This window comes from Clavelina lepadiformis, chromosome 7, assembly GCF_947623445.1.
Source record: "Clavelina lepadiformis chromosome 7, kaClaLepa1.1, whole genome shotgun sequence".
Lineage (NCBI taxonomy): Eukaryota > Metazoa > Chordata > Ascidiacea > Aplousobranchia > Clavelinidae > Clavelina > Clavelina lepadiformis.
Window position 1 is genome coordinate 19,794,780 of NC_135246.1, and position 15,747 is coordinate 19,810,526.

General features: G+C 36.4%; 1 protein-coding gene and 1 long non-coding RNA gene across 2 annotated transcripts; one reads left to right on the forward strand and one right to left on the reverse strand.

The window, feature by feature from the left end:
* Window positions 1-2,145: 2,145 nt before the first annotated feature.
* On the reverse strand, window positions 2,146-4,691 carry LOC143465741 (retinoschisin-like). Its single transcript, XM_076964203.1, has 6 exons — window positions 4,648-4,691; window positions 4,269-4,296; window positions 3,889-4,192; window positions 3,197-3,343; window positions 2,960-3,123; window positions 2,146-2,863 (listed from the first exon to the last, which is right to left on the reverse strand). The coding sequence occupies exons 3-6, from the start codon at window positions 4,172-4,174 to the stop codon at window positions 2,726-2,728; spliced, it is 735 nt and encodes a 244-aa protein (XP_076820318.1). The 5' UTR covers window positions 4,175-4,192; window positions 4,269-4,296; window positions 4,648-4,691; the 3' UTR covers window positions 2,146-2,725.
* An 8,969-nt stretch (window positions 4,692-13,660) lies between these two features.
* LOC143465782 (uncharacterized) lies at window positions 13,661-15,232 on the forward strand. Its single transcript, XR_013118648.1, has 3 exons — window positions 13,661-13,792; window positions 13,939-14,248; window positions 14,672-15,232. It is a non-coding gene; the product is annotated as an uncharacterized LOC143465782 (long non-coding RNA).
* Window positions 15,233-15,747: the final 515 nt, after the last annotated feature.

Consider the following 15,747-nt stretch of genomic DNA (forward strand, 5'->3'; position numbering starts at 1 on the left):
TTAGTTCAAAACATGGATAACACTGGTCAACAGCAAATTACTTGGTGTTATTTTAAATATTTTGGAAATATTTGAGATGCCAATTCAAAAAATATCTCATTTTGTCCACCACCAAAGCAGGTGGTTGTGTTACAAGTTTTGCCTTTATTTAATTTTATCTGATTGTTCAACAAAATTAACCGTTTCATCATAAAAGTATAAATTAGCAAGCATCAAAACCAAAGTTAAATGGACAATTTTGCTACCGCAGGATCACTGAATGGCTTGTATGTAATTGAATCCCCTTATAAAGAAAATACAAAATATATTCGAAATCACTGCCATCTATCGGTTAAAAATTGTGTTTGATGTTTATATTTCTTGAAATTAAATTTATTAAATATAGAAATTAAATGTAAAATTAGCTTTTTCAACATTGGTGACAATCTTCAAAACTGAAAAGTGCTGGAAGGGAAGCAAACAGACCGAGTTTTTATATTTAATGGTTATGTTGTGCTTTATCTACAAGCAGCGTTGAATAAAGTGTCTTTTATTTGCTCGATATTAGAATAAGCAAAGGATTGGGCTACATGTAAAATATACATCTTTGTACAAATGGCCAGTGTAGTTTTAAGGTATTTTAAGGGACCGAAACGATATCACAAAATTTGTACACGTTACCTACAGCAGTAAATGAGCAGTTGCGGTCTCTTAAAACATTTAATTGCGGTTTTAAAATTTTTTAACCAAACCCCAAAAAACCTGTAGCCTTCTAAAGGGAGAATCCCTCTAATGCCTTATTTTCTAAGCCCTGACGTCAAACCAAACATCATTATCAAAACAAAAACTCATAAGTGCACAAAATAGGCGGATAACCAAAACAAGCGACGTTGCTTAGTTGTTCACATAATCCATTCCTTTTTTCAATATTTCAGGTGACAGAACTTTATGGAATTGATAGATATAATAAATAAATAATCATACTATTTGTATAGCTCCGTATTTCGGTAAAAAAATAACCGCTCAAAGGCGCTTAACATATACGGCATAGATAACAGTTCTAAGAGTATAACATAAATAAAAGGTCAGTAAAAACTGCCATAATAGTTGGCATAGAAAAAAAACTTAATGCAGATAAGCAAAAGTAAAGAGGTATGTTTCAGTGATTTTTTGAAAGTACTGAAGCTGTCCACGTTGCGCACGTCCCGCGGTAGACTGTTCCACAGCCTAGAAGCAGCTGCGGAAAACATTATGTCGCTGTAGATCGAGGTCCGACAAGGTGGGACTTGCACGAAGTTCCTAGACTGTGATCGCAAAACAATCGTTGGGCTATATAGCGGCACAGACGCGTTTGCTGATATAACACAGTTAAACAGATATAGGCTCTCGGTACTCAGTTGAAACACATTTTATTGTTTATTTTCGCCATTGACAGTGGGAAGCAAAATTACGGTACTTAGTAATTAATCTACGCAAATTTGTACTGACAAATACTTTCCTCAGTTCGAGGATAAAGAAAGCTTGTCATACTAGTGTAGGCCTAGAAACCAGTTATCGTTCCACGTGGAACGAGTAACACTGATACAAAACCTTATGAATGGATCGGTGACGAAAATTACGTATAAGGATTTATGGCCACAACTTTAACTTGTAACCATGTCAATTAAACTCAATGTTATTGACGAGCTTACTGCTGTCGTGACGTAATTTTTAATTTTCACAATGCAGAGACACAACTGTCACAACTCAGTTGACACTTGAGTTCGAATGCAGCCTACTTAAAGCTAAGTCTGGAATGGTCTAGTTATGTATGGAGTTCTATGTTAAAATAAAAGGAAGCTAAAATCACAAAAAAATCTCTTTGGGCGTTTGCGTTTTTGTTTTCTTGGTTTTGTAGGTGTTGGACGGCTGATAGATTTGAGCTGAGAATACCAAAAAGGCAAAATGGCATGAACTGCAAAAAGCAAGCAATGACTTGAAAAAATGCATCTTTTCAACATTGTTGGAGCTTTCTTGTGATAACAGATGCGAGCAGCAACGAAAAAGTGTTTAATTCAATTTGACGTCATCAAATAAAATGTCAACAAGTTTCACAAAAATTTTAGTTAAATTGAACCTGCGGCTTTAACCATCGAATTTTAAAATCCTCTGAACTCCCTTTAAAATTTTCCCATACAAATAAAATTTGCTTACAGTTGACGAAATTAAGCGACGATAATCGTTCTTGTCGGATTTACTGCATAGTTATACGAACCCATATAACGCGACCCGTATAATGCAGAGGTCGTATTGGATAAACTTTAATCACGGCAGAATAACAAAAATATTAATATGTATAGTTAACAATGCACAGCAAACACTGCTATAAATCATGCCAATATAGTTATAAACCTTTGCAAAATCCTGTCATTGTAGCTTGTTTTATATCTCCATGTCCAACACACAAGAAGCCAATAAACTCACATAATAAATTACTTTTCGTGTTTTGTTGTTTTATAATTGTGACTCATATACAAATTTGGTTTAAAGACACCAAAGTACGAAACTGCCCTTTGGCTACGAAATGCAAAACCATGGGCACAAAATTAAACAATTGAACTAATAAATCCAAAGTAATGGGAAAAAAGTGGACTTAATATTATAACATGGGTTTAACACTAATATTAACAGGAAAGTCAAAATTCGGCAACATCGACATCGGAAATTCAACATCAGGTTGTCTCTTCAGGTCGGTCGAGTCATGGACTTAGCAAGTCAGATAATCCAAGCGTAAGCTGATGCCAACATTAAAGGTGACGATAATAAGTCTGAAGAGTCTGGCTTTAATTGGGTTCGGGAATAAATTCTGCACGTGAGTGGTTCTATCAGTGTTGCCTTGGAAAATCTACAAAAACAAAAAAAATCAAAATAAACAGAGCTGTGTATCCTGATATAAACACAACTTAACTTTTATCGAGTTTCATCACGAATATCAACTTACCATGTCGTTTCCATCGACATCTTGTATCACTTGCAGGTGATTGGTGGAATTTCCAAATAAGATCTTGAAGCTTGTCACCCACCAAGCACCTCCTCCCTGGGTGACTACACCTGTCACTGTGGTCGGAGTTCTCAAGTCAACCTGAAGCCACTCTCCTGGCGTCTCTGCATGAAAACATTACGTCAGCATATCTTGGCAGCATTGATAGAATTCTTAGAGGCGAGATGCATTACTTACGTTGCTTAGATGAATGAGGAGGCCAAAATCTTTCTCCATCCAATCTTCCTTCATGAGCAGCATAATTAGACTGAGTGTGGATCGACGATGCGGTCATTTCGTCATCTCGCACTTTCCCGCTTTTCACACCAGCCAAGCATACTTCCTCTGCGAAATATAAATATCAAGTTGTTAAAATATCCTTAAATGTGGGGAATTCCCCAATCCTATAACCTGGCAGAAATAAATAAAGTTCTTCTTCTGAGCAAAGTGTGGAGAGTTACCACAATCCCATAGAAATCATATTTACCAGCAGAATGTTTGGTCAATTTAGTTCAATACATGGTTAAGACTGGTCAACAGCAAATTACTTGGTTTTATTTTAAAAGGTTTTGGAAGTACTTGAGATGCTAATTCAAAAAATATCTCATTTTGTCCACCACCACGGCAGGTGGTGATCGTTATTTTACAAGTTTTGTCTTTATTTAATGAAGTGTCGTGATATGAAGCTCTCATATGACATTTGACAAATGTTATGCTTTGCAATATACCAGCAGTGTAATGGCTGCTGTATGGATCGAAATGTTTTAAAAAAAAATTCCGCATCGTTTTAGATTGTTTGTTGAGGTTATTTGACTGTTTTGTACAATCCAGCCACTCCTCGACAAATTGTCTCAATGCGACCAACTTACTTAAAACATCTGCTGGTTTACCTCGAAGACTTGGAAGTAAGCGAGTCAAGACTTCCCTCATTTCGACAAGTTCTCTTTGATCACATTGACATTGACCAGGTGGCCCGGGATTCCCCTTTGTTCCTTGCGGGCCCTGAGATCCTGGTATTCCCCGTTTACCGGATAGTCCTTGAGGGCCTCTACTTTGCAGGGATCCTAGAGCATCACGTGGAACAGGCAAACAAATCTGTTCGTTTTGACTCAGCACCAACTTCGCCAGATTTACAGCAAACACCAGCGCTAAGAAAGCAGCTATCAATGACGTCATCTTCACTTGTTTATCAGTCTGCAAAATATAACAGATTATGACGTGAGATTAAAAAAGAGGTAGCTCGATTTAATTAAACACAGAATTTACTCACGTTGATTTTTCTATTTCCAGAAACGTGACTGAAAAAACAATTTCGAAACGGTTAATTTTAATATAAAATGCACCCTTGTTCACACAATTTGTGCGTTTGAATGATCTTAAATATTTTTAATTTAACGACAACAGAGTTGCCAAAAAAAAATTAATTAAACTTTTTCATAAAAATTCCTATAATTAATTTTTGCATTTTTGCTGCCTAAAAATAATTTAGAAATTTTACAACAAACACAAATGCATTAAAATAATGCAACACTAAAAGATTAGAAAAGATACTAAACCACAAAAATTTATTTAGCAATACTGTAATAACAATTTGAGTTAGAAAGTATAAATGGAATAATTTTCCTTTAATATTAGCAATAAATACTCACTTGAACGAACATTTGAACAAAATAAGTGACAAATTTAATTTAACAGCAACCTGTGTAAAACAAACTTGAAATTGAAAATAGTTAAAATCTATTTATATGGGAACAGGTCACAAAATGTTAATCAATAGAAATCTTAAAGCAATTATTCTTTGCCTGTGCAAGTCCACTTTGTTCTTACAAGGTCCAGATTAAAACTGGAGTTGAAAAAGTTTTTGCTTGTCACTTTACAAACAATTAATCAAAAAGCTTTAAAAATTCATTTATATCCAAGACAAAACAACTCGATTTTTTTTTGCTAAAGTCGATTTCTCGAAACCACCTGATGCTTTTATCATGTCTCTGATCCTCATGTAAGTAATTTCTTGTCTTTGATTAAAACGTTTAATTGTAATTAACGTGACGAAACACCATGAGCTTTTTCCAGATTTAGATAAATGACAAAGCTTGCGTGACAACATTCATTTAATTACTGTTCAACATGTGTCTTAGTTGTTTCGACAGCAGTTATAGTGCATGATATTTTGAATGGCATTTTGGTGCAGACTCGTACTGTCGTCATGTTGTTGCCATTTTACTGGATCCGATGGGTCTCATTTTCATTTGAACAGTCTCCAACATTATTTCAGTTTCATTCCAATCTGATCGTGTGCTCTGTACGGTGACCATATTGCAAAGATTGTCACCAAGAACCAATCAACGTCCCCGGAGATCGCAACAAAATAGTCTGTCCAAATAGTGTTGGCGATTTCGTGAGCTATGAATTGTCTGAATGTTAATGATTTAGTTTTAACCTGACACATCTGTGTGCACGTAATGTCTGCCTGTTATTATCCACTGTAAATTGGTAAATGTTAATTCTCTGCTTCTATATGACATCGATGTTAAATGTTTCCGAAATGTGCTGCTTATCAACCACAACAATTACTAATAACTTAATAAGTAAGGTAACTACAACTTAAGGTAAATTCTTGGTAATAAACTCAAAGACAGTAATCGCTTTTCTGCCTAAATTCTAGTCTAAAACCACTGACACAAGTTTGAGTAGAAACGCCACAACCTCCACCGTACATATTTCAAAGTCTTGTGATGTGCACGAGCTGTTGAATGTTTTATAAATGCACCACGTCCAAAACCCCGATCTTTACACATTTCCACCACGCATTGAAGCCGTTGCCACCAACAAAGCTTTCATGGTTAAGCAGCAGTTTTGCTCTTTAGCGCCACTTTAACTTTTAGGCTAAAACTGAGGCTTTGGTATGGCATGACCTAGGCTAAGACCAAAATATCAGAAATTAATGAAACAAACCATAGATCAGTTTGCTTTCACTCACAAAATGTTTTCTTAATCATTTTGTATTGCAAATAGCGTCGCTATTTTTGTGAAGGAGATCACAGAAGATATTATTGACAATGAAATATTATTTTCGTAATTGAAGCTTAGGTGAGAACGGAAGGGTTATATTGCAAGTTAGTGACGTCATGATATAGCAAATATTAGCATAAATAGTGTCGAAAACAAACAGCAATGACGACACAGTAGATAGCATCAACAAAACAAGATGCATTTTCACTTCATTGTTTTGCTATAAGTTTTCCTGACTGTTGTTGGTCCAGCTTTAGCTTACAGAATGAAACCGCTTTTTTTCTTTCAAGTTAATGACAACGATTGGAAAAAAGTTGCTGAAGTTAATGATAATGCAATGAAACTTACTTGGTATTGGGCTGAATTTATTACAGGATGGAGAACACTTCATGCAATGTTGAAAGTGTGCGTGACGTAATATAACACTCAAACATTTTTGAGAGCTGCTTGTGGAACAGGTTTTGGCAAATAACGATGCAAAAAACAGCTAACCTCAGGTCATCTTATATCTGATATTTCCAGCTAATTCAGCATATTTTCTGGCAAAGGTTTGACAAAAGTTACATTGTTAAGAAACAATTCTCCGATGAACTTTTTGCACTAAATTTTCACCACTTTTAGGTAAAGTAATTAGACGATTAACGTAACGATTCGACGCAAAAGTTAATACCTTTGCCACAAATGTAAAACCGCTTATTTTGATTATAAAGGTTTCGACTTTCGAGTGCTATTGTAGCTCTGTCGGACTTAATATTAGCATATTTGCATGGATTTAACAGTAATATTAGCAAATAATCCGCTTCAAAATCGGGTGGTCTCTTCAAGTCGTTCGTGTTGTGGACTTAACAAGTCAGATAATCCAAGCGTAAGTCGATGCCAACATGAAAGGTGACGGCAATAAGTGTAAAGTATTTGGCTCTAATTGGGTTCGGGAATAAATTCTGCACGTGATTAGTGCTATCAGTGTTCAAATCAAATCTCGCACATTTTCCGCTCGACTGATACCATCGTAGTTGCCTTGGAAAATCTACAAAAGTAAAAAATCAAACTACACGAAACTGTGCATCCTGATATAAACAAGATTAAACTTATCGTTCGTATCGTACATATCGAAACTCGATTTATATCAAGTATATTATCCACAAACCACCACCTCCCTGGGTGACTACACCTGTCACTGTGGTCGGAGTTCTCAAGTCAACCTGAAGCCACTCTCCAGGCGTCTCTGCATGAAAGTATTACGTCATCATATCCTGGCAGCATTGATAAGATTCTTAGAGGCGAGACGCATTACTTACGAAAGTTGAACAAATGAGGATACCAATATCTTCCTCCATCCAATCTTCCTTCATGAGCAGCATAAGATTGATTGTTGATCGACGATGCGGTCATTTCGTCATCTCGCACTTTCCCACTTTTCACACCAGCCAAGCAAAATTCCTCTGTGAAATGTAAATATCAAGTTGCTGAAATGTTCTTAAAGGTGACGAATTACCAAAACCCATGACCTGGTATTGCAAAAATAAATAGAAATTCTTCTTCTGGGCGAAATGTGGGGAGTAACCACTGGCGCACAGATCGAACAATAGACACAATCCAGTATTTAAGATGCCAATTCAAAAACTATCTCATTTTGTCCATCCCCACAGCAGGTTATGATGGTTATGTATTTAGGCTTACCATAAATTTGTGGCTTCAAAGCGGGACGCTTTCAAACAATCCAAACCCCTTAGCTGTGATTTTTTAACTTGACATTTTTCGGAATTATTACGTAGGCCTACATTTAAACCCACCCTAGCTGTCTTCATAGAACAGTGTTTGTTCTCTAAATATTGGTTTTAATTCGAAAAATAGGAAGGAATTGACGTTAACGATACAAAGATGCGTGACGCGACACCTGATCGAAAGACACTTTATCGAACGACACTTAATCGAACGACAGTTTATCGAAAGACACTTAATCGAATGTTACATGTAGTAACCTAATTACCTAAATCTACCTTTTGATGTTAATTTAACTTCAATTAAATCCTAAATACCTAAAATCAAGTTTTTGCGTGTGTATTCCCCTAACCTAAATGCCTATCATTAACAAAAGGTTAGGGAGTTTTTTCCGGTGAAGTAGTCACTGTGTACAAAAATTAGAAAAATAATAAGAACATGCTAATGTTCGTGTATGGCTTTTATGCGGTATGCCTATGCTGGCTGACTGAATGCCAAACCGGGACGTTTGGCAGACCGATCGGGACGCCGGGACAAAACGTTAAAAAGCAGGAATGTCCCGGCTAAAACGGGACGTATGGTAAGCCTATGTATGTTACAAGTTTTGCCTTTATTTAATTTTATCAGATTGTTCAACAGAACTAACCGTTTCATCATAAAAGTAATAATTAACAAGCATCAAAACCAAAGTTAAAAGGGCAATTTTTCTACCGCAGGATCAATGAATGGTTTGTATGTAATTGAATCCCTTATGAATAGAAATTACAAAATAAATTCGAATTCGGGGCAGTGTATCGGTTAAAATGTTGTATTTGATGTTGATATTTCATGAAATTAAATTTTCTAAACATCCAATTTAAATGTAAAAAATTTAACATTGGTAACATTTTCCAAGACTGGAAAGTCTTCAAAGGAAGCAAGGACGGACCTGAATGGGAATCAAACACCCAGAGTTTATGTTGTTCATGCAGTTATGTTGAGCTTTATCTACAAGCAGAGTTGAATAAAGTGTCTTTTATTTGCTCGGTATTAGGATAAGCAAAGAATTGGGCTCCATGTAAAGTATACATTTTTGTACAACTGGCCAGTGTAGTTTTAAGGTATCTTGAGTGTCCGAAACGATATATCAAAATTTGTACCACGGTACCTACAGCAGAAAATGAGCAGCTGCGGTCTCTTAAAACATTTAATGGAGGTTTTAAAAATTTTAGCGGTCGCCAAAGCCAAACCTTAAAAAAACCTGCAGCTGGCTAAAGGGAAAGTCTTTTTAATTCCCAAATTCTAAGCTCTGACGTCAAACCAAACACCGTTATCTGGACTTGGGACAAATATAAAGTAGAAAGTTTCAAAGCAACATAAAATATTTGAACACTTGAGCTTGGAAGGAAAACGTTTTTGCAAAGTTGCCCTGTCTGTTTGCTCAAGATGGACTTGATTTGTTGGTGTGAGTTTTGTAAAGTTTCTTGCTGCGTTAAGTTCTTGCAGCATCAATTTGTTGTCAGGTATTAAGTTTATTGAGTTTAGGATATTTGGTTAGTTTTTGGGAGATTTGATACAAACAGAAACTGTGAAAATGTGTCGTTTCAGTGAAAACATTCATATACTTTAGCTTTGAGACAAAAAGTAACAACAATTTTTTTTGTTATTTCTACATCATTTCAGCTGAAACAGACGCATAGCAATTCAATCCCTGGCCACAACGGCGCCCAAGAGTAAATTGATCCCAGCAACTCCCACAAAGCGAATTAACTGTACGCGACGGTAAAATGAACGTAAATCAACAAATGAACATGGAGGCTGTGGTGATGGTTTTCTTTAACACTTTTACAAAATATTTTGTGTTGAAAGTAAGGTTGTTTTTTTTGACTGCGGAAACGAATCATTCACGTCAGTTCATTGACTCAATCAAAATCAAGGCGTCTTCGCTTCTTCACCTTCCAACCCCTAATACTTCCGAACACTCTATTAAACGCTAGCTACAAAATCATGTGAAATTTACAGCCGTACTATGTTGAACTTAAGATTTCGTCAGTTTGGATTAAAATGGTTTCATATAAAGGAAGATCCATGAGCAATTGCAACAAAACTTTTTTCTCAGCCAGGAAACTTTCCGCTTGACAGCTAGTCAATTAGCTGTTTTGCCTCAATAACTTTTAATAGCATTTTCGTCGATGAAAACACCCATCTTACCTCTATAAAACCCAAACGTAACTGAAATCAACAGTCGACCAGCACTTCCCAGCCGAGCGCAAAAACCACACCAAAACAAATTCCACCCAATGAGACAATCAACGTGGGACGCTAAATACTAATTAGGCCCTAGAGGGAGCGATGTAAACGTTGCAAGAGATCGAATAAAAAAATATTTGTAAAAAACAAAAGAAAAAAACAAAACAAGTAAAATAAGGTAGCAAGTGAGCAAACATAGCACTTGACGAGCATGCATAAAAATTTGACATTTGACTAAAATACTAAATCAACCTATAAGAGTGGTGCGAAATAAACAGTGTAAGATGTGATGACTCTAAAACGGGTGCATAAAAATAATCCGGTGACATCACCCCCCAGTCCAGTTCTTTTCCGTCCCCGGAAAAGTTATTCAACTCCTGGATAAAAACGTGTCTGCTAAACTATTTAACTTCAACTTAACCGTGATTTTTCCTTTCTTTGTCAATAACTTTGTTGAAGCTTTAAAGTGTTAATGAAATTTTGCTAATGTGTGTTATTACTTGATCTAATTCTATTCCTGTTGTTGCTAAACTTAGTTTTTGAAATACAAAATTGCATTCGCCATATTTTTAATTTTTATCTGAACAGTTTACCAAAATAAATCCAAATAATTTCCAATGACATATTAAGTTATTACAATCGACATAGTTGTTAGAAATGTTTATGTTTATCTTGTGAAAATATTTTTAAGTATTAATTGAAAGTGGTGTTTTATTTGCGAATTTCTTTGCCGATTTCACGTTTGTACGGTCCATCAATAGAAAAACAATTTGCTAAAACTCTGTTGTAAAGGTTTTCTAAAACCTGGGTTCAAATAAATAAGTAACACTTGACTTTATGACATCATCAAAGCGAGTAGCTTATAATCGTACTTTTTCGTCTTTCCAGCGAGTCTTAAAAGAAAGGTTGGCTCAGTAATTTGAGAAACTGATTTCATGCTAGATCACATCTTACGTGCCAAGCTACGAAAAAAATATTTTGTTGAAATGAACATTACACAATTCACCAACCATGATCACCTCGTTGCTTAAACGTATGAAATGCAAAGCAACTAGTGATTGACAACTATTCAAAACTTTTGTCTTCGCAGACGTTATATAATGATGAGTCAAGGCACAAACAACAAAGTCGTCCACAAACATAGGAAATTGCATTTCTACACTATCCGGCCTGCCAGCGTTGTGTCAGTTGTGAGGTTAATACAAAACAATCACCACTGATAAGTGATAACACTAAATGACCAAACCTTATACGTTTTGTTAAGTTACTTGTAAGTAATTTTTTTAAATTTCCGACTTAAAATTTGAAATGAAAGCATTGCGAAAGTGGGGAAAGCCAAAAAAGAAGAGTTTAGCGTGAAATTTTGTTGTTGTCAGACAGACAAGCGGATCATCGTAGTAAAAATGTTCTTATTACAGTAGTAAAAAACACTTTATTTATCTACCTACACTGTTTTTGTTGGAACTAGCGGCGGAAGTTTCCGTTGGAGAGACAACCGATGTAAATGTTTATAAACCATACATTTGCACAAAACGTCGATTTAATGGAAGTACTTGTGTTTATATTATATCTCTAACACGAACACAAACCAAGTGATAAAATTAAATTGTTAGTGAATTAGTACTAAAATTGTGCATATTTTCGATTTATTTATTGTTTTGGTTTAGTTAAAACATATTGTTTTTGAAAAGTGTCATCAAAAATAAATTTATGGAACAACATTCACTTCAAAATAACAAAAAAGAGCTTTTCTTTTACTAAAAAGTCAACTTGTTACTTTGGAAACTATGATTAAATATCTCACATAGCAACATTAAACGCTCTGATATTATTAAAATAGGTAATTGCTGGATGTTTTGCCTCGTTGGACGCTTAGGCCAGAGGTGGGCAGTCGGTAATGTGAAAGTACCGTCGGTAACGGTAACGGTACCGGTACTTGGCAAAAAATGTACCGACGGTTCCGGTATTCGATACTATTTTAAAAAAGTAGTTCGATACTTTGTCGGTACTCGGTACCGGTACTTTTTGTGTAAAGGATGGTGCTGCAAATGCAATGTTTGCTGCTATTATGCCCTCGGTGAAGGTCACTCTAGGTCAAAACATGTGTGACGTTAGTCGCTTGCAATTGTACTTGACATTTTTAGATTATAAAAGATCAACAGATGCTGAAATTAATGTTAAATATTAATTAACATGTATTTTGAAATTGTCACGTGAAAAGCAACGAGTACCGGGACCGAACAAAATTTCTTGAAAAAATTAATTCGGTACATAGATTAGGAACTATTTTCAGACGTTCCAATTGGACCGGTTTCAGTACTGTAAAAGTACCGCGGTACAGTAATTCAGCACTGTAGTACCGCGGTACTACCCAACTATGGCTTAGGCCTATGTTATCGGTACTTGCAAATCAGGCAAATAGGCCTAGTCAATAGGTTAATAGCAAGTCAGGCTGACTTGGCTATCTTTCGGCTCACATCTACCCATAACACGTGCTGTTGTCTACTTTCAACATAGCGAAGGAACAAATATCGTTACGCCACGCCACGTTTTTGCAGACGTTATATAATGACGAGTCAGCAAGGCACAAACAACAAAGATTTTGATGTGGTCTTCGATTTTGCCAAGAAACATGACACAAAATCCTCATATGGTTGATATCATTTAGTGGCTGATATCTAACATTTGTCATCCCGCTAGTAGGCGTATGAGCGCTATGTTTGCCTGCGAAAAAGTGGTTTCCTAAAAAACACAAATAACGTGGGGCGTTATTTAATTATTTATTGTTCGTTATTTGTTTAATTTCAAGGTCACATACGAAATTTTTATGAAATAACAAAACAAACCTGACGTAAGTCGTCCTCTAAGCCCAAGCCACATAATGTTATATGTGAGTTTAAAATTATCAAATAGCTTTAGTTGGATGAATCTTCTCATTTCGCTGTTTCTGGTGATGAACATCTTTCACATAATAAAAACAAAAACTGTTAAATTTTTGGCTTAACTTTCCGGAACATCAAAGTCGAATGTTGAAACAGTTCTCTTGGAGTTTATTTACAAGCCTGATATGTAGATGTTACGTTGGTTTTTGCTTGATTTGTCATTCCGCAGTCTTGTCTGCTCCTGGGCGGAAGCGCTTGCTGATTTGGCTGCGCCTTGTCTGTTGCTACAACGAGTGATGATGACATTCTACCGATGCCTGTACTGCTGTGTAAACGTGCCTAGTTTTTATCAGTTTTGAAATACAATCCTATAGTTAACTGGAGGTCTCTTCGAACTAGCACTAGGAAAAGACCGGTAACATTTGGCGAGCACGGCAGGATCTGTAGTTTCAAAACGTGTGTCAACAAAAGTGATCTGGACCAAGTTTTATCCACGATGAACTTTTTTTTTTCTCTTTCGAAGTTTGAACTTGGAGAAAGTTTTAGCTCGTTTTTATCCACGTTTGAAAGTTTCTGCGACAGTGTGGACGCAACAGCAGCTGCTCGAAAACATGCTTTTATGCTCAGTTTACCGGAAGAGGTTAAGTTGGAAATGAAGTGCAACGGTGCAGAGGTAGGCACCATGAACTATGAAGAACTAAAGTCCAAAGCTGAGGAAGTTGCTTGTTGCTCACTTCGATGTCACAAGGCCAAACAACAGCTTGTACAAAGAACACAAGCTCTAGGTAATACGAATCGAAATTACGCCAACGCTCTTGTCAATTTGGGAGCAATTGCATACCCGAAACCGGAAGATAAAGGTACGAAGAATGACGTCTTGTATAACGCTTTAATAGCTGGACTGCGTAACAAACATGAAGCAGAAAGGCTGGTCACGTGCAACATGGAGGTACAGTGTCCAAAGTTTCTAGATGCTGTCAAAAAGCGATAGAATTGATAGAATTTTACATAATTGATAATATAATTGATATATATAATTGATTGATATATTGATGATATATTGATATATAATTGATAGAATTATATAATTGATAGAACTTGCGCATGTGCAACAACAAGTTTTCAAAATACTACTAAGAAAGCAAGTCCCATCAGCTTGCGAGGAAATGAAACAAATGATCCAGGAGATGCGGCAGGAAGTTGACGCCTTGCGTGACTCACTATCGGAAAAATTGCAGACGTCTCGTCTTACCAACAATCATTCCTTTTGCATGCGGAGAAATAGGTCACATCAGTCCTCAGCATAACCGCCAGGGAAACGCCAACGTGGTGGGCACAGGTGTTCGCCCCTGAATCCATCTCCACAACCAAAACGGGAATTGGTGACTTACAAGATACAGACCATGTAATTAATTGAGTCACTGTTTATCCCCGCGTTTACTAAGGTTGTGTTGGCCTTGTAGTGTTAAACGCCAGACGAAGTCTAAATCGAACGACGTTTTTATACAGGGATCTGCAAGACCTACACAGACAGTGTACGTTTTTATACAGATCCTACTAGACAAATACGAACCTTTAGGCGCAAATTACGTAACAAAAACCAAGGACAATTTGGTGCCAGTTAGACTTGCCAATTTTACGAATAAAAGCAAGTGCATTCCGGCTGGGACAATTGTTGCAGATTTAATATCAATTGTTGGAGAAAACGTTTCATATATTAATGCCTACTCATTATGTTGTATATCGAAAGAGGTTGACGAGCTGGCGACCGATGATGACGTGTCGTCTCTCGTTGAACAACTGCATCTAAATGATGTTAATTTGTCAGATGTTGAGCGAGAAGCTGTAATCGAAGTGATTCGAAGACGGCAAGCTGCTTTTTCACTCTCTAAACGTGATCTTGGCAAAACCAATATTCTTAGCCACAGTATTGACACGGGAGACGCTGCACCGATACGCCAACATCGGAGAAGAATGTCAGAAGAAAACAAACGAAAGGTAGATTAGTTGCTAAAGGATATGTTAAATGATAGAATGATTAGTCATTCACAGTTGCCTTGGTCCAGCCCAGTTGTTTTGGTAAAAAAGTACGGCAAATTGAAGTTTTGCATAGACTACAAGGCTGTCAACGATTGAACTAAGAAGCACAGTTTTCCTTTGCCACGGATCGATGACAGTTTGCTTTCATGCGGAAGCGCTTGTTGATTTGGCTGCGCCTTGTCTGTCGCTACAACGAGTGATGATGACATTATACCGATGCCTGTACTGCTGTGTAGACGTGCCTAGTTTTTACCGTTTTTGAAATACCATCCTAAAGTTAACTGGAGGTCTCTTCGAACTAGCACTAGGAAAAAGCCCGTAACGTAGACACATGATGTGCAGCTCACAAGTGAAATCAAGCGGATAACGCGACCAAGAACAGCGCATGTCAAATCGTAGACAAAGAGCGTTGGTTTAGTTTGTTTTATTTCTTGTGCTAATTGGATTGACGCAAGTTAAGCGAAACCACAAAAATTCAATTGAAAAATGATTTCCTCGGAGAACCGAAGAAATAATTGACAGAATGTTGTCTAGAAATGAAACTGGCTGCGTGGTTTATAGGTTTACTTTAAGGTTGTTATGAAAAGCAACAAAGCAAAAACAATATTCAGCAAATGAGTGTGCTTTAAAAATGATTGCCTTGATGCCAATTAACTAAATTTCGTTCCAATTAATTTAAAAAAAACAAATAAAACACAAACAGGCTTCATGCTACGGTATTTTTATTGAGTTTTACAAAACACTAATAATATTTTTCAAAGTAATCCTGTTCATCTTCAAATGATCTCAATTGATGACGTTTCTATTCGTCTCTATTCATTTATTTAGTAATCTACATTCACCTGACATTGATAAATAAACGTT

What these genes read in the sequence shown, in the direction of transcription:
- LOC143465741 (XM_076964203.1), bottom strand. Translation starts at nt 4,174, where the DNA reads ATGACGTCATTGATAGCTGCTTTCTTAGCGCTGGTGTTTGCTGTAAAT. An exon ending in CTTACTTCCAAGTCTTCGAG is followed by an intron (nt 3,344 to 3,888) that starts GTAAACCAGCAG and finishes TATATTTCGCAG; the next exon opens with AGGAAGTATGCTTGGCTGGT. An exon ending in ATGTCGATGGAAACGACATG is followed by an intron (nt 2,864 to 2,959) that starts GTAAGTTGATAT and finishes TTGTTTTTGTAG; the next exon opens with ATTTTCCAAGGCAACACTGA.